The sequence below is a fragment of the Chiloscyllium plagiosum genome, unplaced genomic scaffold (genome assembly GCF_037043375.1).
Source record: "Chiloscyllium plagiosum isolate Xiang-an unplaced genomic scaffold, Cpla_swu_hap1 HiC_scaffold_6, whole genome shotgun sequence".
NCBI classification, from domain to species: Eukaryota; Metazoa; Chordata; class Chondrichthyes; order Orectolobiformes; family Hemiscylliidae; genus Chiloscyllium; species Chiloscyllium plagiosum.
The window spans coordinates 48,842,114-48,869,954 of NW_028270144.1; the positions used below are offsets into that span (position 1 = coordinate 48,842,114).

A 27,841-nucleotide genomic window follows, 5' to 3' on the forward strand; every position below is an offset into this window, starting at 1 on the left:
CAGAGATTAATAAAATCATAAGGGACATAGATAAGGTGAATAGCAAGGTTTTCTTTTCCGTAGGGTGGTGTGTTCAAACTTAGGGGGTCATACTTTAAGATGAGAGGAGAAAGTTTTAAAAACGGCATGAGGGGACTCTTTTTTAAACATGGTCAGTGGCTTGTGTGTGGAATGAACTACCAGAGGAAGTGATGGATGCAGGTGCAGTTACATTTAAAATACATTTGGATAAGTACATGAATAGGAAATGTCTGCAGGGATATGGGCCAAACACAGGCAAGTGGAGGTGGTTCAGTTTGGGAACATGGTCAGCATGGACTAGTTGGACCGAAGGGTCTGTTTCCCTGCCAAATGACTCTATGATCTCCTTTTCGTTGTAGTAAAGGGACTGTCCTGCAGTGCGTGCACTTTTAGACATAAATGCTGGTGAAGCATGAATAAGGTCTGCAGAACTGCCAAGCTATGCAGTTATTTCAATCCGCAACTCTTTTAACAAGTAAAAATGTAGACTGCTTGGGTCCAAGAGAGTTGTTAGTAATCTGTTCTAGCATTTAAACACCTAATTGTTGACACTGTCCTAGACCTACCAAGAAGTCATTCTTTACACTTGCTGGTTTTCCACAACTTATAACTACTTCAGTGTGGCAGACATTCAAATTTCACAGTTTTACTATTTAAGTTTGTTCTTTATGGATTCTGTGTCTTTGATGTGGGTCTCTGAATACAAACCTGTTGCATAATGGATTAATTACTTGAGGGGATTTAAAGGTTTGAATGCGTTTCCACATTCAAAGTTTTTGTCAATACAGACTTTCTGTCTTTTCTCCCACCTGTGTTTTTCAAGTTCAGGCCATGGATGTCTTCAGATTGATTTACTCTTAAAGGCAAAGTACTGCAGTAGTTTGCCATTATCTTCTGCAGGATGACTGATCCAGAAGACTCTTCCACTCTTAGTTCATGACATCAGGTGCATTGGAAGGAGTAACAAACTGACAATCAATCTGTTTGGCCACGTTACAAACACTGGTTTCATGGCCGACATGTGCTAATGTGCAACTCACACCTGGAATTGTTGTCTCAGGCTGGCCACTGACCAATGTTTGTAAAAGAGTAATGGTTGTAATAGATACTTAGATTTATTTTCCTCATCTCAACATGTCTCGTGAGGTCCATCCAGAGTGGATAGTGAATGAGTTAATATGGAGGTTATAAAATCAATGGGTGGTGGTAGTCATGGGTTGGTATGAATTTACATTAAATTGGCATTAAGCCAATTGTTATTGCTGGGGTCATGGGTTAGCATGGATGTGGCATGAAGAATTGGTGGCAGTGATAGTGGTGGGGGGGGAGAACAGTGATGTGTGTTTAAGTTATAACCTTGTTCAAGGCAATATTTTGCTGTGTTATTTTTAATTGAATTACTTAGTCCAAATTAGGTCCACAATCACAACTGTCCAAATTTAGAGCTCATGGGCAACTTTCAGGGAAATGCTGTCTGAAACATCTGTGACAAGATCAAATGGAACATGTAGGATGGAGATGTGAAATAGTAAAGTATAGCGGATGGATCACCAATATACCAAAATGATCAGTTTGAAATTCAAGAAAGGATTCAATGCAACAACCCATTTTCCATTTTTTTAGCATTGGAAGCTAATAAATTGAACAAGCTGTGACAAACAACTCTGAATAGATATTGCATCCAGCAATGGAGGAATGAGATATTGCACTTTAAGTTAAAACAATATTGGATTCAAGGATAAGCTTTGAGATCTCCATTGTCCAAGCATCTTGGCAGCACATGTAAGCTATTCTGAAGTGTTTTGGCTGCCTTCAAAGCAGAAATTTGTTGCAAAAATGTTATTTGCTTGCATATTATGGCATATGTATTAGATCAGACAACCTACCTGAAATGCTAGGATCATTTTACTAATCAAATTAGTAAGAACGAATTTTAGCAATAACTTCAAAATCTCGCAGGCAAGGAACCTTGCAAGCTTTATTCCGCTAATAGGTTACATTTTGCGAAAGTAAAGATCATGCAAATATTCTTACCGGACTGTTGCTTGCTGGACCTTCCTTTTCTGTCCCCCTGTTTGAAATATTCTGCATATGGAAGGAAAGAATAGTTTCTGCTTCTCCCTTCAGGACAGCTTCCGCAGCCCTACCATCAAAACAAAATTATCTCTTTTCAGTTATGAACACAAGTGTTAACGGAACAAAAATAGATGCTTAGAAAATAAATTAGAGGTGATTTTTATTTCTTGAAGGTTGAGGATTAAACCAGTTCTGCCTCTGAAATTACTATTTGAATATTTGATCATTTCAACAAGATCTGGGAAAATGTGGTGATAAACAAAGAACAAAGAAAAAATTACAGCATAGGAACAGGCCCTTCAGCTCTCAAAGCCTGCACTGATCCAGATCCTCTATCTAAACTTGTTGCCTATTTTCCAAGGATCTGTATCCCTCTGCTCCCTGTCAATTCATGTATCTGTCTAGATACATCTTGAATGACACTATCATTCCCTCTTCTACCACTCTGCTGGTAACATGTTCCAGGCACCCACCACTTTCTGCGTAAAGAACTTTCCACACATATCTCCCTTAAACTTTTCCCCTCTCATCCTGAACTCATGAACCCTAATAATTGAGTACCCCATTCTGGGAAAAGGTTTCTTGCTATCCACCCTGTCTATACCTCTCATGATTTTAGAGACCTCAATCAGGTCCATCCACAACCTCCATTTTTCTAATGAAAATAATCCTAATCTACTCAACCTCTCTTCGTAGCTAGTGCCCTCCAACCCAGGCATCATTCTGATGAACCTCCTCTGTACTATCTCCAAACCATCCACAGTCTTTCGGTAATGTGGTGACCAGAACTGCATTGTATTCCAAATGTGGCCGAACCAGAGTTGTACCCGTAACATGACCTGCCAACACATGTACTCAATACCACGTCCAATGAAGGAAAACATGCCGTATGCCTTTTTGATGACTCCATCAACCTGCATTGCCACCTTCAGGTTACAATGAACCTGAACACCCAGATCTCTCTGCACATCAATGTTCTGCAGGGCTTTTCCATTTAACATATAGTTCGCTGGATCTTCCAAAATGCATCACCTCGCATTGCCCAGATTGAACTCCATCTGCTGTTTTTTGGCCCAACTCTCCAATCTACCTATATTCTGCTGCATTCTGTGACAGTCCCCTTCACTATCTGCTACTCCACCAATCTTAGTGGCATCTGCAAACTTGCTAATCAGACTAGCTATACCTTCCTCCAAATCATTTATGTATATCACAAACAACAGCGGTACCAGCATGGATCCCTGTGGAATACCACTGGTCACAGGTCTCCATATTGAGAAACCCCCTTCCACTAGCACTCTCTGTCTTCTGTTGCCCAGCCAGTTCTCTATCCATCTGGCTAGTACACCCTGAACCCCATGCAACTTCACGTTCCCCATCAGGCTACCATGGGGAACCTTATCGAATGCCTTACTGAACTAGATATAAATGACATCCACAGCCCTTCCCTCATCAGTCAACTTTATCATTTCCTCAAAGAATTCTATTAAGTTGGTAAGACATGACCCTTCCTGCACAAAACTATGCTGCCTATCCAAATGTAAATAGATCCTATCCATCAGTATTTTCTCCAGCAGCTTCCCTCCCACTGACGTCAGGCTCACTTGTCGATAATTACCTGGATTATCCCTGCTACCCTTCTTAAAGCAAGGGGACAACATTAGCAATTTTCCAGTCTTCGAAGACTTCACCCATGTTCAATGATGCTGCAAAGGTATCTGTTAAAGCCCCAGCTATTTCTTCTCTTGCTGCCCTCAGTAATCTGGGATAGATCCCATCCAGACCTGGGGACTTGTCCATCTTAATGCATTTTAGAATACCCAATACTTTCTTCCTCATTATGCCAACTTGAGCTAGAGTAAACAAACATCTATCCCTAACCTCAACATCCATCATGTCCCTTTCCTCGTTAAACACCGACACAAAGTACTCATTAAGAATCTCACCCATTTTCTCTGACTCCATGTATAACTTCCCTTCTTAATGCTTGAGTGGGCCAGCCGTTTCCCTAGTTACCCCTTTGCTCCTTACATATGAATAAAAGGCTTTGGGATTTTCCTTAACCCTGTTTGCTAAAGATATTTCATTACCCCTTTTAGTCCTCTTAATTCCTCATTTCAGATTGGTCCTACTTTCCCAATGTTCTTTCAAAGCTTTGTCTGTTTTCAGTCACCTTGCCTTTATGCATGCTTCCTTTTTCTTCTTAACGAGTCTCACAATTTCACCCATCATCCATAGTTCCCTAACCTTGCCATTTCTATCCCTCATTTTCTCAGGGACATGTCTGTCCTGCACTCTAATCAACCTCTTTTTAAAAGCTTCCCACTATTCAATGTGGATTTACAGCTGCTCCCAATCTGCTTTCCCCAGCTTCTGCTGAATTTTGCTATAGTTGATCTTTCCCCAATTTAGCAATCTTCTTTTAGGACCAACCTTGTCTTTGTCCATGAATATTCTAAAATTTATGAAATTGTGATCACTATTCCCAAAGTAATCCCCTACTGAAACCTTTACTATGTGGCCAGGTTCATTCCCCAACACCAGGTCCAGTATGACCCCTTCCCGAGGTGGACTAATTACATACTGCTCTGTAAAACCCTCCTGGATGGTCCTTACAAATTCTGCTCAATCTAAACCTCTAACACTTAGTGAATCCCAGACAATGTTGGGAAAATTAAAATCTCCCATCAGCACCACCCTGTTGCTCCCACATTTTTCCATAATCTGTCTACATAATTGTACCTCTATCTCACGCTCGCTGTTGGGAAGTCTGTAGTATAACCCCAACATTATTACCTATTTCTGAGCTCTGCCCATGTGCCTCACTGCTCGAGTCCTCCACAATGCCCTCTCTCGACACAGCTGTGATATCCTCTCTGACCAGTATGCAACTCCTCCACCCCTTTTACCTCTCTCTGTATCCCACCTGAATCATCTATATCCTGGGATATTTAGTTGCCAATCTTGCACTTCCCTCAAGTCTCAGTAATAGCAAAAGCATCATACTCCCAGGTACAAATCCAAGCCCTAAACTCAAGTGATCTCTCATTATTTTTAATGCTGGAGCCTCGTACATAAAGAACTCAAACAGTCTTGTGTCCAGGTATTGATTAAAACTGTCTTTCAATCTCCCTACTACTATGATTTGAAGGGGTTCTTTAGCACGGCAGGTCTTGAGTCACTGCTGAAAATACCTATGTTTTGACAAAGTTTTTTGTTTGCAATCATCAAGACAATTCACAAGATAGTAATTTAGAGAAAAACTAATATTTATGCTGTGTGATTGGAGAGTGCTGACTGGTTGGCAAGTCTAATACATGGTGTTTAAGAACCAAAGCTTAAACCTAAGTATCTTAAAGCAATTCAAGTTTTGATGTCTTTAACACATTAGTGGATCATGTTTTTTGGAGGGGAAATTCAAAATCCCAATTAATTGAAACTAAGTTAACATCAGATTTAATGAAAAACAGGATCCACAGCAACTCAATTTAATAAAAACAGAAATTGGATTTGAAACAGGGAGGTTGTGGGGGGATGGGAAAATTGGATTTGATTCTTTGATTTATTCACCCCAATGTTTCAGCGTGATGACTTTCCAATAGGACTGGAATGATGTGCTGGTGTCACAGGATTTAAGCCAGTGCAAGGCAGGGGAAAAGGGAAAGATGTGAATGAACAAAAAGGAAGGTCCATGATAGGGATCTGGATTTTATAAACTCACACTAGGGCTGTTTACAGTGGGATATAAATGAAGTGGTCACATGATTTCCTGATCTACTGGGTGCTGGTTCTATTTGGAAAGCTCACGGAAAGTCCACTGCTATTTATGATTTGAAGACAATGTTCAATACATGTAATATTGAGTAACTGCCAAGCCACCAGCAGTCCTTGAGGAGAAAGTGAGGTCTGCAGATGCTGGAGATCAGAGATGGAAATGTGTTGCTGGAAAAGCGCAGCAGGTCAGGCAGCATCTAGGGAACAGGAGAATCGACGTTTCGGGCATTAGCCCTTCTTCACCAGCAGTCCTTACCAACCACAATGCCAAATATAACAAAGTGCCATCAATGGTGATAATAGACACCTCCAACAGCTACAATCAGATTTCCCTTGGCTTCACCTTCCACTTCACCAACTTCCACATTCAAAAGTTCATTATCTAGCCATTCTGTTACCTCCTGTGTGTTATTGGCATCAGGCGTATCTTTCCACTGCCTCTCAGAATTCCAAAGGAATAGATCCTTTCATGACATGCCAGTCGACTCTATAATCACCTAAGATATCTCCTTCCCATGGCCTGGGACTTGCATAAACATACACAGAAGAGGCAACACTCTCACTTTCACCTCATCTCTCTCCCACAGTTGAAGATCTCAAGCTCTTATCTGTTTTCCAATTCAGCTCCTGATGTGGTCTGCTCTGCATTGACTGGATGACTGCTTTGCAAAATACCTTGTCCTAAGCAAGAATTCAAATTTCTAATCACTTGTCCATTTTACTTCTCCACTCCAGTCCCAATCTAACCTTTCCATCCTTAGTCTACTGTACTATTCCAGGAGAAAGTGAGGACTGCAGAGGCTGGAGATCAGAGCTGAAAATGTGTTGCTGGAAAAGCGCAGCAGGTCAGGCAGCATCCAAGTAACAGGAGAATCGACGTTTCGGGCATAAGCCCTTCTTCAGGAATGAGGAAAGTGTGTCCAGCAGGCTAAGATAAAAGGTAGGGAGGAGGGTCTTGGGGGAGAGGCATTGGAAATGCGATAGGTGGAGGGAGGTCAAGGTGAGGGTGATAGGCCGGAGTGGGGGTGGGGGTGGAGAGGTCAGGAAGAAGATTGCAGGTTAGGAAGGCGGTGCTGAGTTCGAGGGATTTGATTGAGACAAGGTGGGGGAAGGGGAAATGAGGAAACTGGAGAAATCTGAGTTCATCCCTTGTGGTTGGAGGGTTCCCAGGCAGAAGATGAGGCGCTCTTCCTCCAACCGTCGTGTTGCCATGATCTGGGGATGGAGGAGTCCAAGGACCTGCATGTCCTTGGTGGAGTGGGAGGGGGAGTTAAAGTGTTGGGCTACGAGGTGGTTGGGTTGGTTGGTCCGGGTGTCCCAGAGGTGTTCTCTGAAACGTTCCGCAAGTAGGCGGCCTGTCTCCCCAGTATAGAGGAGGCTACGTCGGGTGCAGCAGATGCAATAGATGATGTGTGTGGAGGTGCAGATGAATTTGTGGCGGATATGGAAGTGTCCCTTGGGGCCTTGGAGGGAAGTAAGGGGGGAGGTGTGGGCGCAAGTTTTGCATTTCTTGCGGTTGCAGGGGAAGGTGCCGGGAGTGGAGGTTGGGTTGTTGGGGGGTGTGGACCTGACGAGGTGCTGCAGTGTGATTTGGACGGGCTAAGTGAATGGGCAAATGCATGGCAAATGCAGTATAATGTGGATAAATAGTTATCAACTTGGTTATAAAAATATGAAAACAGATGATTATCTGAATATTTGCAAATTCAGAGAAGGAAATATTCACCAAAACCTCGGCAAACGTGTGCACCAATCACTGAAAGTAAGCCCACAGGTGCAGCAAGTTGTAAAGAAGACAAACTATATGTTGGTCTCCATAGTGGGAGGATTCAAGGGGGAACAAGAACATCTTGCTACAATTATATAGGGCATTGGTAAGGCAACATCTGGAATATTGTATGCAGAGACTGTCTCCTTATCTGAAGAAGCATGTTTTTGCTGCAGAGGGAGTGCAGTGAAAGTTTATCAGATTAATCCTTGGATGGCAAGATTAGCGTATGAAGAGATATTGAATCAGTTAGGATTGTATCCACTGAGGTTTAGAGGAATAAGGAGGGATCTCACAGAAACCGATAAAATTCTAACAGGATTAGATAGGTTAGATACAGGAAGGATGTCCCCAATGGTGGGGAGTCCAGAACCAGGAATCATATTCTAGGGATAAGGGATAAACCTTTTAGCAATGAGAAGAGAAATTTCTTCACCCAGACAGTCGTGAGCCTGGGATTCACCAACGCAAATTGGATGAGGTTAAAATATTGTGTTTGCTGAAAGGAGGTAGATGTAGCTTTTGTGGCTAAAAGATCAAGGAATATGGGAGAAGGGCAAATTAGGTTATTGCTTTTTCTTTGGTTATTCATGGGATGAGGGTATCGCTGGATAGGCAACATTTATTGCCCAGAGAGCACTTCAGAGTCAGTAATATTGCTGTGGGTCTGAAGTTACATGTAGCTCAGACCAGGTAATGTTAACATTGAGCTCAATGGTCAACCAAGTTCATAACAAATGGCAGAGCACACTCGAGAGGTAGAGAGACCCTTCAGCAGGTATGTAATGTGGACTACAATAGAACAAATTACACAGTAAAATATATTGATCAATAAATTCAACAACCTGGAGTAACAAATGCAGCCATAGATCATCCTCAAGAGATGGAAAAAGCAGTGAGCGATTAAAGATATCTTGTGTAAATTATTGTCAACTTACTTGTTGGCCATATTTGTGGAGAAGACATATATAACTTTAGGAGGGGTCTTTTTGGCGGTGCTAGACTCTGGCATCGGTTTCTGACTTCCAACAGAATTGTGTGAGGGATTGGACGACCCACTGGCATCTGGATTGGAAGAAGGGAGGGAGTGTGTTGCCAGATGTTCCTGTGACTTGACACTCTCTGAAGAATTACAGTCTGTAACATAACATACATAAAAAATGGACATTTCCAAAGAAAAATATGAAATTATAATTTTTATTAGGTTTTCAATTTTACTTGATTTTGATGCAATCTCTCACCTCTTAACATTCTTGAATACTAATGAAAACAGACACAAATATTCCTTTGAACTTAAAAAAGTTTTCAACACTACATAATTTATAAAGTCATCTTTATATGACAAGGGATTTTCTTTATTTATTGGGCTGAAACCACCAGTAGCCTGAACAATAGGATTTCCGTTAAAACAGCAACTTCTAAGATGGCTGAAATTTGCATTATTGCACCGTACAAGTTTCAAAACAAGAAGCAGATCACCCTTCATTTGACCAGAAGAGCAGTTGACATGTCTATAATTTCTGACAGGTCATGACTAATGCATTGCAGGCATGTCTATCTGTTCCAGTTGCAGGCTAAGACCACTAAGTACCTCATTATTTATCTGAGAAACTAAGACTGGGAACATGGCACACCTACAATGTATATTTATGTAGTAGCTGCAAGAGAACAAACTATACTAAGGTGTTTCTCAGGGCATTGCACACAATAGTAAATAACTGTACGTCACCTGAGGTCAGATGGTGAAAATCTTGATCAAAGAGGTAGCTTTTGAGGAGCCTCTTAAAGGAGGTTTTATTCAAGGCCATTGGCGTGTATATATAAAAGAGACATAGATAATGTGCATTGTAGTCGATTGTTAATCCTCTTTTGGCTATTTGTTTACAATAATTTGTCAAAACTTGGTGCAAGTTTCTCTGCTTGACTGACAATTGTTCAGCTGTAAATTGGACAGAGTCATACAACATAGAAACAGTCCCTTCAGCCCATCATGTCTATGCTAACCAAGAAATACCAGACTACACTAATTCAATTTACCTACACTTCATCCTTTCCTGATGAAGGGCTCCTGCCCGAAACATCGATTCTCCTGCTCCTCAGATGCTGCCGGACCTGCTGTGCTTTTCCAGCACCACTCTAATTTTGACTCTAATCTCCAGCATCTGCAGTCCTCACTTTCGCCTACACTTCATCCACAGCCTACTATGCCCTGGCTCATCTAGATGCTGCCTAAATGTTGTGTAAGTACCTATCTCCAGCACCCTCTCAGGTAGCACATTCCATATTTTTGCCATTACTTACTCCTATATTTTATACACTGGCTAATGAAGGCAAGCATCCCATATGCTTTCTTTACTATCCTGTGTACCTGTGCTAACACCTATGGATTTGTATACCAAGGTCCTTTTGTTCCTCAGTAAATCCCTAGAGACCTACTATCCAAGTATATATCCCTTCTCTTATTAGGCCGCCTAAAATGCATCATCTCACACTTCTCCAGATTAAATTCCAGATTAAAATCTGTCATTGCTCTGCTCAATTTACCAGCTGATCAATCTGATTGTAGCCTGAGACTATCAATACCTGATCTAACTGAGATTTTATACAATTTGTGTCAGCTTGTAGGCCAATGAGACACAATTATCAGTCCAGTTAAGTCATGATAGTTGCTGTAATTCTGGTCTTTTCCACATTCTTGTTTTTATTCTCTAAGACTTCAATTGTTAAGATTTTCAATTTCAGAATATCCTCTCTGAACCTTTGTTCAAAGAGACAATCTTAAGGAATGTCTTAAAAGAACAGAGGCAAGATGAAAACAGTGTTTTCAGTTGCATTGCCACATCAAGGTGTTCTAATACCATTAGTGACTAATAAAAAGTACATTCTTATTACTTTCCTTAATAACAAATCCTGTTATGAAAACAGCATCTTAGACAACTTCATGGGAAATTTGCCAGCAAACCCAACTCTTGTTGAAGCCTGAAGAGTGCAGTCAGGATGTACATTATTGCATTCAACTGAAGATTTACACAGTGTGTGAAACGGACTGTTAGATGCACAGTATTCTGGAGTGCAGTCTGATAGGGAAGGTGCTCTGTTCCAGAGTGTTGTGTCAGAAGCCCCCATGAAGATCCATGAGTTTGGATAATGCGTTATTTTTGGTTTTGACATTTGCTGCTGTTTACTGCTGAAGTTTCGGGAAGGACTATTACTGTTATTCCTAAGTATGCCAAGTTGGGACTGTGCTTTCATCTCTGGCCATCCATATAGATATATAATTCGTTTTAGGCAGTGGGACTCTGGAGGAGGGTACTGGATATGGTTTTAGACCGACTCACTGTGAGACACCATATGCTACGCTATCCCATCAACTTGTAACCTCTTGGTTAAGGATCTGATTTAGGGCACAGAAGGACAGAGATTGAGTGAGACATCAGAACTTGTCAACACGCATGATCTTGCAACATGCAGTGTGAACAGATCACTTGAATATATGCTGAACACTGTGGTGGTCCACTGACCAGCCTTTGTCCAAGTGTGCTTTTGTGAGGGGGTGTTTCAACAACTTCCTTGAGCCAGCTTTTGAAAGCACCCTGGACAGCATTAGAAGCAGGTTAGTGTGCTACAATGCATCACGGGCAGCTGTGATATCCAACAGCACTGTGTCTGGTTTCTTCTGGAAGCCATTCTCAATGTAGGTGATGAGTGCCACAAAATCACAAGTGCCTCAACCAGCTTAGGCAATATGAAGGATAGTGTCTACCGCTGGAGATATGTTTTACAATAGGTTTAAGTATTCAGAAAGTAGTGAAATTAGTTGTTAGCTGCTCGCCAGTTGGTTAACTTTTCCAGGATTTTGAATGGTATTGACTTTTCCATTTACCACACTTCCAAAAGTACATTTGAACTTTGACTCAGCTCTGCGCAAGTACCATCAATCAGACACAAGCAGAGGAGCCACATTATTTCTGGTGCGACATTGTCATATCCTGTTGCTTTGTCACATTTCAGGCCGTTTAATATTCTCTCCAGTTCTATAATCTTGAAGGATTAGGAATGACCAGTGTGCATGTTGCTGGTGTAGATTTCCCAGTTTGTATAGATGATGCATTTAATTTTTTTCTCTGACAGTATCCATACTACCTGGAGTAGATGACTACAAACTTGGTTCACAGTGACTGGTGGGCAATACAACCTGGGCTATCTTTGAGCTGCTCCAAGATGTCAAATCAGGCTCCAGCACTTCTGACTGGAATGAATAAATTGAGCCTGACTGTCATTTCTACCTGCATGCTGCGTAAAAATCAACAGATGACTCATATTCCTTGAAGAATGCAGCATTGTCTCTGTAAAGCATGGGGCATGGATGCCTTGACAGGACAGCTATGTCCAAAGAACACCTATATCAGCAGTTTCGTGAAAGGCACCACAAAAGCCTGATACAATTCTTCTATAGGTATATTATCGACTGGAATGGTTGTAATAATGCAAGTCTTGCTCAATTTTGGTTAATCTTTGTGTAAAAGTTCCACTGTATTTTCCTTGTGCTGTCATTGACTGGAAGGCAAAGGCAAAGCCCAATGTGAGTGAGTGAGCAATAGCCTGTGTTAACTGCATGGGAAATCACCCAGGACTAGATGCTGTTTGATGGAACTGACCCAGTGAGTATTTTCTATCTCATCAGGCTGAATAGAACTCCCCCCCCCGCCCCTCCACGATAGGTTGTGTAGCAAGATGACTTCATTCCTGGAGGTCCACTCTATTCACTGTTGACCATCACTTTCTATTACTAAATAACCCCAGTTGGTGGTGTTGCTGCGGATATTTCCCATGTAGGTAGATGGGTGATGCAATTTTGGCAGGATTTGCTACTTCCAGAAGGCTAGTACGCCTCTGCAATATGGAATTTGCTGACTCGAATTGAGTCACAAATGTGGCTGATGGTGGCTGGCTACTGCAACATTGTTGCGAACAACTGTTATTATAAGATGAGGGTATGGAGCACAGCGGGTCAAAGTCGTTGATGTAATAGCAAGCTGTTATTTCAATTGCAGTATGGGATCTCTTGTAAGCGAATTCTGTCATTTGCAGTGTTCTTGGAACAACATTCTCTCAGAATTCAGCTTGCTAGTCAGATCATTTATTTTCCCCAGGGAGCCTAGATATTGATGTGGGTGGGTATGGTGTGAGCTCTGATTTGTTCCATCCCCAGCTCACTCCGCAGACTTGAAAATGGAGTCCCTACAGGCAGTACCTACAAGAGTGGAGACAGCTTAAAAAATTGTATCATCAAAAAAGAAATAGCTGTGGAAATTCAGCAGGTCTAGCAGCATCTGTCAGAAGAAAGCAGAATTAACGTTTCATGTCTGATTACTCTTCATCATCAGTCTCAATGTTTTTCTACTTTCTTTCCACTGATGCTGCCAGATTGTTGAGTTTTTCCAGCAATTTCTGGTTTTGTTTCTGATCTGCAGCATCTGCAGTTTTTTTGGTTATACAATCCTTTAACAGCATAAAGCCGAGACCAGAAAAGGTGAACACATTGATTTTTATGCTCCAGCTTGTGTCAACCTATCCTCTCATTCTGCCTTGTCAAGTTTTTCCTTCATTTCATTCTTCAACCCAATAACTTTGTAAGTATACACAACCATTTCTCTCCACGCATTGTCACACATTCCCATCTATCCAGCCAGCTTCCATCCTTATTCAGTTATGCTTCACCATTACTAAATTGACTCTGTCCAAAGGATGAACAGCTGCATTTTTGTATCCACATATTTGTGGACTGCACCAGCTGAGAAATCCCAGGAATACTTCCAGGAAACAACCAACTGCAGGTTCCCCTCTAAACATCCTGGCATGGAAATATCTTGCTATTCCTTCAGTAATGCTTGGTCAAAATCTTGGAATTTTCTCGCTAAGAGCATTGTCAGTCTACCTCCACCAAGAGAACTTCAGCAGTTTAAAAAGCAAACTCACCACCACATTCTCAAAAGCAACTGGGGACGCGCACTAAGTACTAGTCCAGCAGTGATGCCCATACCCTCTAAATAATTGAAAGAAAGCAATGCTCTTCATGATCTAGAGGCAAAAATGTTAGGGACAGTGATGATGATAATGATGCTACCAGCCACTGGCAGACCAGAACTACCAGCTCCATCTTGCAACAAGCTCTATCTCCAGCTGCAGAAGTTAGCCACAATCTGATTCAACAAGCTGATCCTCCTGAAATACGACTGTTATAACATGTTGGGGAAGCTACAATGCACTGCCTGAGAATGTGGTTGGAGCATATTCAATTATATCTTTCAAGAAGAAACAGGATTATCTGAAGAAGAAGCATAAGCAGGTTTATGGACAAAAATGGGATAGTAGTACCAGGCTATTTGTTTATTTGGAGAGCCAATGCAGAGACAAAAAGCCAAAAGCCCTCTGTGTTTTAGTCAGTCTATTATTCTGTGGTGTGAGCAACAGTCAAGATCATGTGTATCAATTCAGCAGATTATTTGGTAATTTATTTGTTTTTTTGGGGATATTCTTGCTGATTTTCCTTACTAGACAACGGTGACTCCAAAAGTGTGAAGAGATTCAAAATGTGAAGAAACGCAGCTTGCCATTTAAACAATCTGTCCATTGGCATGAGTGAGGCCCCAGCTAATAACCTCATTAAAATTCCATTCATTGGAGCACTCACTGAAGAAGGTGCGTTCCTCTTCTTCACTCTCTGTTCCTGAGCACCATTCAGCACCACTGTACGGTTGACGTCGCTCTGCTACACAAAGCCGCTTGCTTCTGCTGCCTCCATCTGTATTAAATAGTTGAGATACACCATTAATAAGGAATGCCTGAACTTTGGGAGTCAAGACCATGCTCTAAATTATAAAAAGACATTTAGTGAGGAAAAGAAATTAGTAGCTCAATTTCTAAACTTTCCAAACATGAAAATACCTTAACATTAAAAAATGTAATAAAATAAATTACGTTAGGAGCTTGTTGCTGAACACAAGCAATAAATCAATAACATTGCATCAATAATATTCAATGATATATGAAAATTTTGTGGCATTCTCATTTTGTGTAACTTCCAGTCTAAACCTGACGATTACTATGGCAACATGTTTCAATGCTGAATTTTTGAATTCACCAAGACAAACAGTTAGAAAGCAAATAATCAGGAATTAAATGTAAAATTCAAAATAGAATGAAACACAATTAAACTACAGGTGATTCTGAAATAAAACAGGATCTCTTTTCTTGCCTTGGATTTGGATCAATAGACTGAACAATCATTCAAGGTTGACAGTGAAGAAAATAATGCAAAGAAACAGGATTCTAGACAAACAAATGGAGGTGAGCAACAAAGCAAAAACAGAATCAATGGAATCAAGAATTATCAGGCAAAACTACAACTGAACAATTGGCGGTCTTTAAAGATGAGTTGGTTCAAATTGAGTTAAAATTTATTCCTATAAAGAAGAAAGTTGAGACAACACCCACCCAAATTCAGAGCTCCCTGGATAAAGAAAGAGGCTGAAATGAATGGATAATTCACTCCTTCTTCAGGTGGTTGCAGAATAGGACCATAAGACACAGAAGTTAAAGCAAAAGATTACAGTATCATGCAAGTAAAATGCATGACACTGTAATCTTTTGCGATAAATTCTGTGTTTTATGGTCCTACTCCAGAACCACCTGAAGAAGGAGTGGTGCTCCAAAAGCTAGTGCTTCCAAATAAACCTGTTGGACTATAACCTGATGTTATGTGATTTTTTTTAAACTTTGTCCACCCCAATCCAATACTAACTCCTCTACATCAGTATTAATATGGTGTACGTGTTTCCACAAGGTATTTGATACATGCCACATAGTTTTCTTGTGATATAAGGTATAGTTCATGGAATAAAAGGCACAGTAGCAACATGGATAAGAAACTGTCTGGGAAGTGAACTAAGATGGACTTAAGTTTTCATTTTTTTTCTTATCTATGTCATCTGTTACTATGTCATCTGTTATTAACATAGATGCTATGGTATAGTGACTTTAACATCTTTTACTATATTTTAAATGGCTATTCTATCCTACAATAATGGTGAACAGATAAGATAAAGATTTGTAGTAGAATTCCTATTGGTCGATCTTGGAATTCCTGCTCTTCCTCAAATATAGTGATAACCTGAATTTGGTGTAAAGAGGACAATTTCCCAGTTGGTGGATTAAACAAACCATGGAAGGATTGTAAACTCTGAGGACAACAGATGGACAAGTAGCAGATGAAGTGCAATTAAGACGAATGTTAAATTATTCAATTTGATAGGTAAAGCCTGGATACACAATACTAAATAAATTCTACAATTACATGTGCAATTCTGCAGCGAGTGCAGGAGTGAAGGACTGAATGGGTATGGTCAAAAATCATTACATATGGCAAATTAGGATGAAGGTCCTATTAATAAAGCATATAGTATCCTGGATTCTATTAATAGGACCACAAAGCAAGGAGATTGGTATATTGTATAAAACATCAGTTTGGCCTCAGCTGAAGGAACCAGTTCCAGGCACCTCTCATCTGGAAGAATGTAAAGGCTTTAGACAGAGAGTGCAGAAAACATTCACAAATTTATTCCTGATGAAGGGCTTTTGCCCAAAACGTCGATTTTGCTGCGCCTCAGATGCTGCCTGAACTGCTGTGCTCTTCCAGCACCACTAATCCAAAATCTGGTTTCCAGCATCTGCAGTCATTGTTTTTACCTGGTTCCATGGCTGTCCATCAGTTATATAGGCTGATTGGAGAAGATGGGACAGTTCTCAGAGCAGAGTAGGTTGGGAGGAGATTTAACACAAGAGTTCAAAATTATGAAGAGTCTAGACAGACAAGATGGAGAATATCTGCCCCCATTAGCAGTAAGATTGAAAACCAGAAGGCACAGATGCAAAAAGGTTTTAGCAAGTGGTAAGGATCTGGATTGCACTGCCTGACAGTGTGGTAGAGACATGTTCAAATAAGGCTTTCAAGAAAAAATTGGAATGATTTACAAAGGAAAGAAATTGTATAGAGAAAAGACATGTTTGTGGCTGTAAGTGAATTGTCCTTTCAGAGGATCAACAAAAAAATGAGGGATTGAATGACTTCTTTGTATAGTTCTATAACTGGTTTATGTTAGACCCCAGCTCAGGTGCAATGAGCCAAATAGCCTGAAGCTTCTTGGATGTTTCTATGGCAATATGAAAAATAATTTCCATCACAACTACCATTTGCTGGCATTTGTGCTCCACAAAAGCATTCTCCCACTTTATCTCATGAACAGCATAATTAATGCATTTCTTCTCCATCATGTATTTCCTCACATCAACTGTTCAATGTGAGTGCACGCTCCATTGTTGTAACTAGTATCTGAGTGAAGACATTTCTTCTGAATTCCCTATTGGATTCATTGGTCTTAGCCAATAGTCAATCTTACATCTATAGTTTCCCACTACGGTCTCCTCCCCTTGTCTACATCATCAAACCCTTTCATTATTGAAAAATCTCTAATAGGTTACCTTAGTTTGCTCCTTTCTAAAAGAGACACAACCCATTTAGTCCGATCTGATAATGTTACCATATCAGTCCCAATAGTCCTGCAAAATAAGTTTCTGCTTTAAACAGTTCTTCTCAATTCCTTTTCTAATATACAGTCAGATTTGTGCACTGTGCTCTACTGTAGCTACATTTTCACAAATGTTCACCTTAACTTATCTGATTTTCAATTCTATTCCTCTGGAAATGACCCTTATTGCTTTTCAAATTAACGTTCAATAGATTTGTTTATCTGCCTCACATCTCCCAATGATTTGTTCATGTGCATCTATACCACATTTATATTCTTATTGTCCAAGTGCTAAATTAAAACTATATTCCTTTTACCAGAATATACTACTTCACATTACCTATGCTAAAATTGAGTCGCTAATTATACACCTATTCTGCAAACCACATTAACATTTTGTTTACTTTGTTGCTGTCCTCCTCAATATTAATTATATAGTTCAAATGGTACTAGCCATAAATTTTGCTAATGTACTTTTGATTCCCAACTCCAAATCATTTATACAAATGACAAACAATAGTGGTCACAGCACCACAATCCTCTTCACTAATGTACTTTTCATGATGTACACTTCAAATTTTGCAGCTAAAATACAGAAAATAGAACTTCCAGCTAGGAGCTGAGAAAAATGACACAGCATGATTTAATGTTTTAAAATATTTTCTGTAACAAGTGACTAAATGCACTATCAACTAAACTTTTTAAGGCTTCTGTCAGATTAAACTACTGAAAGCAATTCTCCCCTCTTACACTTGTCACTATTACATTCTTCCTGGAACTGTTGTTCTTTTAACAAATGTTCCAAAATCACTCTCAGCTTCCAATGGGCTCCGGTAACTCCTATTCACCAAGTAGTAGTTTTGAGTGACCATCCCCAAACACTTCCCCCAGTTTTCAGAAACTTCCTTAAATCCAACAGGAGTAATAAAGCCTGTTCTGATCATTCTTTCTCCTATAGCAATGCCAGGACAAATCACCCAGAATACTTTGATGGCTGTAGGATGTATCTCCATGTCTAGTTACTATCCCCCTCCTGCATCTGATTATGCTAGCTCACAAATGCCAAGCAGTTATTCAGTCTGTGATCATGAAGGACGTCTACTCTCTGTTTGCAAAATATGTTAACCTTGCATTCAGGTAGAAATGCTAATTAGTTAAAGTTGATTCCAAATCCTTCTCAGCTTTGAATTAAATGGATACTTTAGCAACTACTTACTTTTTGTACCAACACACCTAGCACTTGGGCCATATCCCTCTAAATCCTTCCTATTCATATACCCATCCAGATGCCTTTTAAATGCTGTAATTGTACCAGTCTCCACCACTTCCTCTGGCAGCTCATTCCATACACACACCACCTAACAGGTTTATTTGAAATCACAAATTTTCAAAGCACGGCTACTTTGTCAGGTAGAGTGAAAAGAAGCACACCGGCACAGAATTTATAGGTACAAAATCAAAAGATCATACAAATGGTGTAAATGGAGTGTCGACAGACTGAATAAATAAGTCTCTGCAGTTGATCAAAAGTGTCAGACGATGTGAGTAAAGTGCCAACAGCTGAATACCAAGTGAAGGGATGATCTACAATCCCATTAATTGAGTCAGAGGGATAATTACAAAAAAATTAAGGATAAGGTAGTGCTGGAAACAAAAGAATGATTGGAATAACATGATGGGTATCAGAGTCACATGCTGAGTGTCTAACCAAAGTTCATGTTGCGCTACATGTCACCCCACCATACTTTTGTGTATCCTTACTGTCCTGTTTTGACAGGTTATGATCCCTCTACCTTAATTAGTTTGTATAGTTTTTGATTACTTGCTACTTTGGTTAGACCCTCGGTATGTAACTATTATACCTATCGTGCTATTCAAGCCATTTGATTTGTTTTCAGCATTACCATTTTAAAAAAATTTTTCTAATTATCTCTCTTCCTCAATTAATCCAATTATAGATCATCCCTTCACTTGCTATTCTACTTTTGACACACCTTTCACACCATCTCATACTTTTAATCACCTACAGAGATTTATTATGCAGCCTGGCAACACTCCACCCACATCATTTGCATGATCTTTTCATCTTGCTGATCATAAATTCTGTGTCTGTTTGCTTCTCTTCACTCCACCTGACAAAGGAGCAGCACTCTGAAAGCTCGCGATTTCAAATAAACCTGTTGGACTATAACCTGGTGTCATGTGACTTCTGACCATGATGGAAAAAGTTTAATACTCTCAGTGAATCAAGAGATACGGAGCTGATGTACAAGGGTGGAGTTGAACCCCTGACGTTTATATACAACTTTGAAGGGAGTTCAAAGATCTATTTGGGTCTGTTCCTGCTCCAATTCTTGTGTTCAAAGCACTATCTTTCTTTGGTTGTCCATAGCAACAGTGTTATTATATTTTGTCTTGGCACCTGTGGTTCATGAACTGCAGGCAAATTCAAAGCAGACAGATTCAGTAAATTTGCATTTCATTTCAAATTTTTGTGGCATATTGGAATGTCTCAAGGGTTTTTTACTCTCAGAAGACTGAGTTTCTGATTCTCTGAACACACCTTTATTCAAAACAGCCATATTACTACAGCCATATTACAAACAGTTCCTGATTCATTGTCAACATTATCATTTTTTTCTGCCTCCCATCCCAGAAAGATGGTAGCATTCTTTCCCTCCTTATATGATTGAATAAGCACTGCAGAATTTCACCAAGGGTCCTTAGACAGCACATTCCAAACCTGTGACCACTACCATCTAGAAAGACAAAGATAGAAGATACATTGGAACATCACTACCTGCAAGGTCCCCTCCAAGCTGTTCACTGTCCTGACCTAGAAATATAATGCTATTCCTTCCCTATTGCTGGATCAAAACCTTGGAAGTCCTTTTATAACACCATGCTGGTGACTAACACAAATGGGCAGCAGCAATTCAAGAAGGAAGCTACCCACCACCTCATCAAGGGCAAATAAGAATACGCAATAAACCTCGATGTCTACATCCAGTGAATGAAATTTTTAAAACTTCCATGCTGACTCCTTCAATGGCATCTAGAACCGATGTTTTCAATCTACTATCCACTTCTTAGTCATTAGCATCCTGTTCATTAGCAACTCATTTATGTCTTCAGCCTCTATGTGGGTTTGCAAACAATAGGGTTGCCATCTCCATGTGTTTGTGGATTAGCTAATAACTATCAGCTAAAATAGTACTTTAAAGTTAATCATGGTCAACTCTATAGTGGATATCATTGTCTCTCAAATAAATAAATTGTTTTCTTCTCAGTAAAATAACCTAGGCCTTCCTTTGATCTCTGATAATGAAAACATCTCAATTTATGGTCAGGCAAATGGCAGAAAAGGTCACATTCACATATTATTAACATGAATATAAAGTTGAAGTTCCAAGATATAATATAAAATCTTACAAACCTCATAATTGTAAAAGTACATGTAAATAGCATGCTGTCTAATTGGACAACAGCTTGCTTCAACTCCACCCCAACACACACAATGATTCATCAGCATTAATGCCCTCCCTATGCATATTGGAGGATTCTTGTTTGCAATCAGATTATCTAAGGAACTGTTAAGCAATGAGGGAGATAGTAGCCCAGTGGTAATGCCACTGGACTAATAAACCAGACACTATGGATATGATGGGATCTCTGGGTTTTGGTACCTTTTTTTGCCAGAACACAGCTGGAACTAAATGCCCAACTCTGGTCATCCCATTATAAGGTGGGCATAATTTATTCAGAGAGAACAGAGAGTAGATTTGCAAGAATGGTGCCAGGATTTGAAAATTGCAGCTATGAAGAGAGATTGGATAAACTAGGATTGTTTTCCTTAAAGCGGAGAAGACTGAAGGGTAACTTAATTGACATGTAAAAAATAATGACAGGCTTGGACAAAGTGATGAGTGAATGCCTGTTTCCCTATTGGAGAGATTCATTATTGGTGCCAATATTTAAGGTGGTTGGTGGAAGGATTAGTGGGGACATGAAAAAACATTTTCACTCAGAATGTGGTGGATGCCTGGAATTCACTGTTCAGTTTGGTGGGTAAGGCAAAACCCTTCACTTGGGTGAAAAGAAACCTGGATCAGCTCCTGAATTGCTGCAAGGCCACAGACCAGGAACTGGAGGATGGAATAAAAGAATGGTTAGTTTACCAGCTGCTTGAGACGTGATGGGCTGAATGGTTTCTTTCTGTCCTGTAATTCTTCAATGATTCTATGCATTACCGCAAGAAATTGGGGAAAGAAATGACCATGAAGGCTTTAAATGAAACAAGGCAAAAAACAACTTTGCAGGACAGATTAAAACATATGTAGGACATTGAGAGTCAACAGCAAATTAAAATCAATTTATTTTGGTATATGCATGTATACAAATGGCCATAAGAAGGTATTATTACACTCCTCCCTACAATGCTCAAAATTTCACACAATTTAGAAAAAAACCTTTTGTTTTCTATTTATTTACAAATCTAACAGAACCACTGATTTCCCATTCCTTTCTTGACTCAAAATTTGGCATAGGATATTCACCTGACTTAACCTGAGACTGAGAAGTTCAGAAGGACTGATTTTATCCTTGACATTCAAATCCATCTCCCATTTCATCAGTCTTGTCTATAATAAACTCTGAATTCCTGAAGAAGGGCTCATGCCCGAAATGTCGATTCTCCTGCTCCTTGGATGCTGCCTGACCTGCTGCGCTTTTCCAGCAACACATTTTCAGCTCTGATCTCCAGCATCTGCAGTCCTCACTTTCTCCTTGTCTATAATAAAGGTTGATACTCATATCTCAACCATCAAATTCATCAGACTCATTTGACTCTTCCCAACTCCCTTTCTCATAGACTTCTAAAGATGAAACATTATTTCCATGCATAAACCTAACATTTAAACTACCAAATATCTGAACAAAGTATGCTCAGGGACTACAATTTTACAAATTTCCAGGTATCCACTTCAACCACATATGATACAATTCTTTCACCTTTATCCACTGGTTCACTTTCAAACTTCTTGCTATCGCTGTAACTCTGTCATGGATCTCTCTTTGTCTAAACTGCCTATAGGGGTTTATAAAATCATGAGGGGCATGGATAGGGTAAATAAACAAAGTCTTTTCCCTGGGGTGGGGGAGTCCAAAATTAGAGGGCATTGGTTTAAGGAGAGAAGTGAAAGATATAAAAGATATAAAAGAGACCTCAGTGTCAACTTTTTCATGCAGAGGGTGGTGCATATGTGGAATGGGCTGCCAGAGGAAGTGGTGGATGCTAGTACAATTGCAACATTTAAGAGACATCTGGATGGGTATATGAATAGAAAGAGTTGGGAGGGATATGGGCCGGGTGCTGGCAGGTGGGACTTGGATTGGGTTGAGATATCTGGTCGGCATGGACAAATTCGACCAGAGTTCGATAGATTCGGGATAAGTTCCTGCGGATTGGAGGGTGGCTAATGTTGTACCACTTTTTAAGAAAGGTGGGAGAGAGAAAACAGGAAATTATAGACCGTTAGTCTGACCTCAGTGGTGGGAAAGATGCTGGAGTCTATTATAAAGGATGAAATTACGACACATCTGGATAGTAGTAACAGGATGGGTCAGAGTCAGCATGGATTTATGAAGGGGAAATCATGCTTGACTAATCTTCTGGAATTTTTTGAGGATGTAACTCTGAAGATGGACGAAGGAGATCCAGTAGATGTAGTGTACCTGGACTTTCAGAAAGCTTTTGATAAAGTCCCACATAGGAGGTTAGTGAGTAAAATTAGGGCGCATGGTATTGGGGGTAAAGTACTAACTTGGATTGAAAGTTGGTTGGCTGATAGGAAACAAAGAGTAGTGATAAACGGCTCCATTTCGGAATGGCAGGCAGTGACCAGTGGGATACCGCAGGGATCAGTACTGGGACCGCAGCTTTTTACAATATATGTTAATGATATAGAAGATGGTATTAGCAATAACATTAGCAAATTTGCTGGTGATACTAAGCTGAGTGGCAGGGTGAAATGTGATGAAGATGTTAGGAGATTACAGGGTGACCTGGACAAGTTAGGTGAGTGGGCAGATGCATGGCAGATGCAGTTTAATGTGGATAAATGTATGGTTATCCACTTTGGTGGCAAGAACAGGAAGGCAGATTACTACCTAAATGGAATCAATTTTGGTAAAGGGCAGTACAGAGAGATCTGGGTGTTCTTGTACACCAGTCAATGAAGGTAAGCATGCAGGTACAGCAGGTAGTGAAGAAGGCTAATAGCATGCTGGCCTTCAAAACAAGAGGGATTGAATATAGAAGCAAAGAGGTTCTTCTGCAGATGTACAGGGCCCTGGTGAGACCACACCTGGAGTACTGTGTGCAGTTCTGGTCTCCAAATTTGAGGAAAGACATTCTGGCTATTGAGGGAGTGCAGCGTAGGTTCACGAGGTCAATTCCTGGAATGGCGGGATTACCTTACACTGAAAGACTGGAGCGACTGGGCTTGTATACCCTTGCGTTTAGAAGACTGAGAGGGGATCTGATTGAGACATATAAGATTATTAAAGGATTGGACACTCTGGAGGCAGGAAACATGTTTCCGCTGATGGACGAGTGCCGAACCAGAGGACACCGCTTAAAAATACGGGGTAGACCATTTAGGACAGAGATGAGAAGAAACTTCTTCACCCAGAGAGTGGTGGCTGTGTGGAATGCTCTGCCCCAGAGGGCAGTGGAGGCCCAATCTCTGGATTCATTTAAGAAAGAGTTGGATAGAGCTCTCAAAGGTTGTGGAATCAAGAGTTATGGAGATAAGGCAGGAACAAGATACTGATTAAGGATGATCAGCCATGATCATATTGAATGGTGATGCAGGCTCAAAGGGCAGAATGGCCTACTCCTGCACCTATTGTCTATTGTCTATTCATTCACAGGCACTGAGGTTTCTTTCTACACCATTATCCAACATGGAAGAGCACTAGTCTGCATAGCAAGGCATCATATGCTAGCTTAATCATTCTGGCACATTATAACCTACAAGTGTTGTATCATCTCTCAATTTCCTTTTACACAACTTGAATGCTTTGTCATGGTCTTTTGTCCAAAATCATGAAACTCCATTCGTCAACAGTTCATTGAATGGGTATCGAAGGTACAAACACAGTATAAATTTACCAGAATAAAGACCTGATTTCAGAAATATTCTGAGGTTGTGATGCATTTCACAATTTTTGATCCTTACTTGAAGAAACACTAGATGGCAGCCTATGAAATTGAAATAGTGCCATAAAGACTTGTCATTTAACTCAAGTAGAAAGTAAACATTTTTCGACTTTAAAATAATCAGATGCTTGACACAACAGTGAACAAATCCTCAAAATTTGGCAGAATATTGGATTATATTATAGAATCTAGTTTTTATTTTAGTATTTTATAATCAGTATCTTATAAATCCACACAAAAACATTATATAATTTGCCTTTTGTTCTACTCTGTGGATGTAGTAGAATTACTTTGTTCAACGTTTTTAATATTGTGCTCTGCCTCCAGCCTTTGCTCTTGCTCTATTTGTTCTATTTACTTCCTTAGGGAATTGGACAAGATCTGCAGTAAACAAGTCTCACATTCCTTTGAACCCTCATGCTGGTCTTATATTCTTGAACTGGTTGGCAAGTTTAGACATCTGAAGATACTTGGTGATCGAGCTATTTTGTGTTGAGTTTTGATTTGATGTAAACCATCTCATTTCAGTTTCACTTCAGTATTTTTGATCAGCTCCTTCTGAGCGAAGCTGTTTTTTGGCCCTTCAGTGCAATAGTAGGTACGTGCTGCCCATTGCTCTTTGCAAATAAGAAGAACATTCATCCTTTCCATTACGCAGATTTTGTCTCCACCAAAGCTTCATAACATAATGCATGATTTCTCCAACTAATGCTGATTCAATTTTGAACTGTACAATGATTCAGGAATCACACCGATCGATGCTCCATGCCATCCTCATCCATTCAATGTTATTCGAACTATGGTGCACTGTGAATTTTCATTGGACAGCTGTGAGCTTCTTATTGTGCGGATGTCCCTTCTCCTTGAAAATGCAAATGCTTTACTTTTTAAACTACAAACAAACCTGCCCTGTAAAGTTCTCTTTTAAAATTCCCAAATTACAATGGGTGAACAACATTTTCAATGCCACAATAAACTCTCCATTATCCTCACTGGGTAACTGATCCCTTGTTCTAAATGATAGCTTTTAGCAAGCTCCCATGACTGGACTTGTAGTGTTCCTCAAGTTTGTACAACATGTCAGACAGTGGGGTACCTTATGGATTAGCAGGGGTGAGCAAATTGTTGAGTGTTACATACGCTTCTAGGCCTGCATTGATCAGAATTATCGGTATTTGTCTGTCCCTCACAGCCGGATTATCAGGAATATCCAGGATATTATTACCTGTGAAAAACATCTTCAGTTGCTTCCACGATCAAGGCTGTATTCTCTCAGTCTCCCAATGATACCTGTTGATGCAGCCAACTTCAAAGATCAGTCCACCCATGTGCACAAACAGTCTTTCCACAGACAGCAAATTTTTTAAAACTATTTCTCCGCAAAACATAAGCTCAGATTTCCTCTACTGGCTTGCTGAAAGCTTAGTGTTGAGATTGTGTTGCTGGAAAAGCACAGCAGGTCAGGCAGCATCCGATGAGCAGGAAAATCAACGTTTTGAGCCGGAGCCCTTCAGAAGTCCATTCCTGGTGAAGGGCTCTGGCCTGAAATGTCGATTTTCCTGCTCCTCGGATGCTGCCTGACTTGCTGTGCTTTCCCAGCAATACACTCTCGACTCTGATCTCCAGCATCTGCAGACCTCACTGTCTCCTTGCTGAAAGCTTATCTAACTCAAACTTGTTCAGATAGGGTTATCCATAACACCAATCATCACTAATTCTAATAGCTTTCTTAGACAGACTAAAACAATATGAAGCATGTGATGAGCCAACATTGAACTAAAAGAGTTTATTCTGTATGTACATTTTACAAATACCAGAAGAGGGTGCTATTGCAAATCACAACACACTTAACAAGACTTAGGTTCCAATATTTCTGCCTGTACAATCAAGAAATAGATTGTTAGTGAGGATGTGGCAAATGTAGAGAAAGGTCCATGAAATATAGTGCATATGCAATTGTCAAAGGATAATCAGCAAAGTGTCTATTCAGCTGCTGGGGTTTGTACAGTGTATGTTGTGAACAATATATTCCTTTTGATAAATATTTCTCTGGGTTAAGAAGAGAGTCGATGGTTGTTCCTCATGCTGGAAGGATATTCATTCATTACTTCAATATTTATGTCAGTTCAATGGTGACAATATTGACTGTGAGAGACAACACATAAATTTGAACACTGTGCAGGGCAAGAACCATAAGATACTTCAGTAAGGTATCAGCCAGATTGATATCAGAAGATTTTTTTTCCCGTGGAGCAGAGATTTAGTATAAATCATCAAAGAACAAAAGGACTCATTTGTAAACACAAACTTCTTTGAACTTAAAACTGCCCACCACAAAAGATGGTCTAAGTTGCATTCGGTGCAGTGTTTTTTGAAAGGAAAGTGATTTGGGTGTTCAACTGTTCAGGAGAACTGACCCAGGAATGATGAGCCAAATGGCTTCCCTCTATACTGTAAGATGTTATGATTTTAAGTCAGCATTAAAATTAGAAGATGTTCTTTGCCTTTTAAAATGGAAAATATGGCCTGCATTTACACTTTATATTCATTAGAATGCCTTTATTCAGCCACTTTAATCCTTTATAAATTACCACAACAGAGCTAAAATTGTCATTAATAGCAGAGAGATCATTTCAAATGACCAATTTTCAAGCTGCTCTTGTAGACTGTAATTTTAGCTGTTTATTAGAATTGCATCATCACATCAGAAAACTAACTTAAAATGTTGAATAGCATTAGTTTGAAATTATTCTCAAGCCAGGTTATGCAACAATTCAGATATTTTGAAAACAAATAATCTGGAAAGGGTGGGAGGGTCTTTTCTGCTTCATCCTCTGTGAGTGGAAAAAAACAATATCCAAAGATTTTGGAAAGAAATTCCAATTCAAGTGAAAACTTAGGTCCAACTGACTAGCTACTGATTCAGGATCTTCGGCAGTCAACAACAATGTGAAATCATCATCAAAAATTAAAAGAACGGTAAGATCACCTTATTCCATCATTGTGGTTCAGACTGTTTGTCCAAAGAATTTGCTCCATTTTACTTTTGTTTTTTAGCCAATATATTTCTGCAGAGCTGCCTATCTTGTCCATCCTATTTATGTATGAATATCTATATGTTTGGATCTAAAAGGAGTATAGATAAGCATGAATTCTAATATTTATAACCTGCTTTGCCACTTTTTTTAAAGGATAAGTTTGTTTACAATAAGTAAGATTTTTTTTGTTTATTGACGTAATGTCATGAGAGTTTTTTTTGGTCCGAGATAGCTGTTGAAGTCAGGCAAATTAACCACCATGATGATTTAATCCGTCATGTTTACATTTGTGATAGCTCGTGGAATAGTGGGACTTCACATCAAGCATACCCTTCCCATCAGGATTGTGACACTG

At 39.8% G+C, this 27,841-nt stretch overlaps 1 protein-coding gene across 9 annotated transcripts in view; it reads right to left on the minus strand.

Annotated features, from left to right (window-relative positions):
* Positions 1–27,841, minus strand: part of bcl9 (BCL9 transcription coactivator) — a 253,860-nt gene that overhangs the window by 72,657 nt on the left and 153,362 nt on the right. For 8 of the 9 annotated variants that reach the window (XM_087987985.1, XM_087987989.1, XM_043691452.2 and 5 more), the window contains 3 exons: positions 14,334–14,444; positions 8,578–8,776; positions 2,056–2,164 (listed from right to left, as the gene is read on the minus strand). In XM_087987985.1, coding sequence (XP_087844111.1) covers positions 2,056–2,164; positions 8,578–8,776; positions 14,334–14,444 — 419 coding nt within the window. Of the gene's footprint in view, positions 1–2,055; positions 2,165–8,577; positions 8,777–14,333; positions 14,445–25,673; positions 25,739–27,841 lie in introns of all 9 variants that reach the window. The other variant, XM_043691454.2, reaches the window with a different exon arrangement.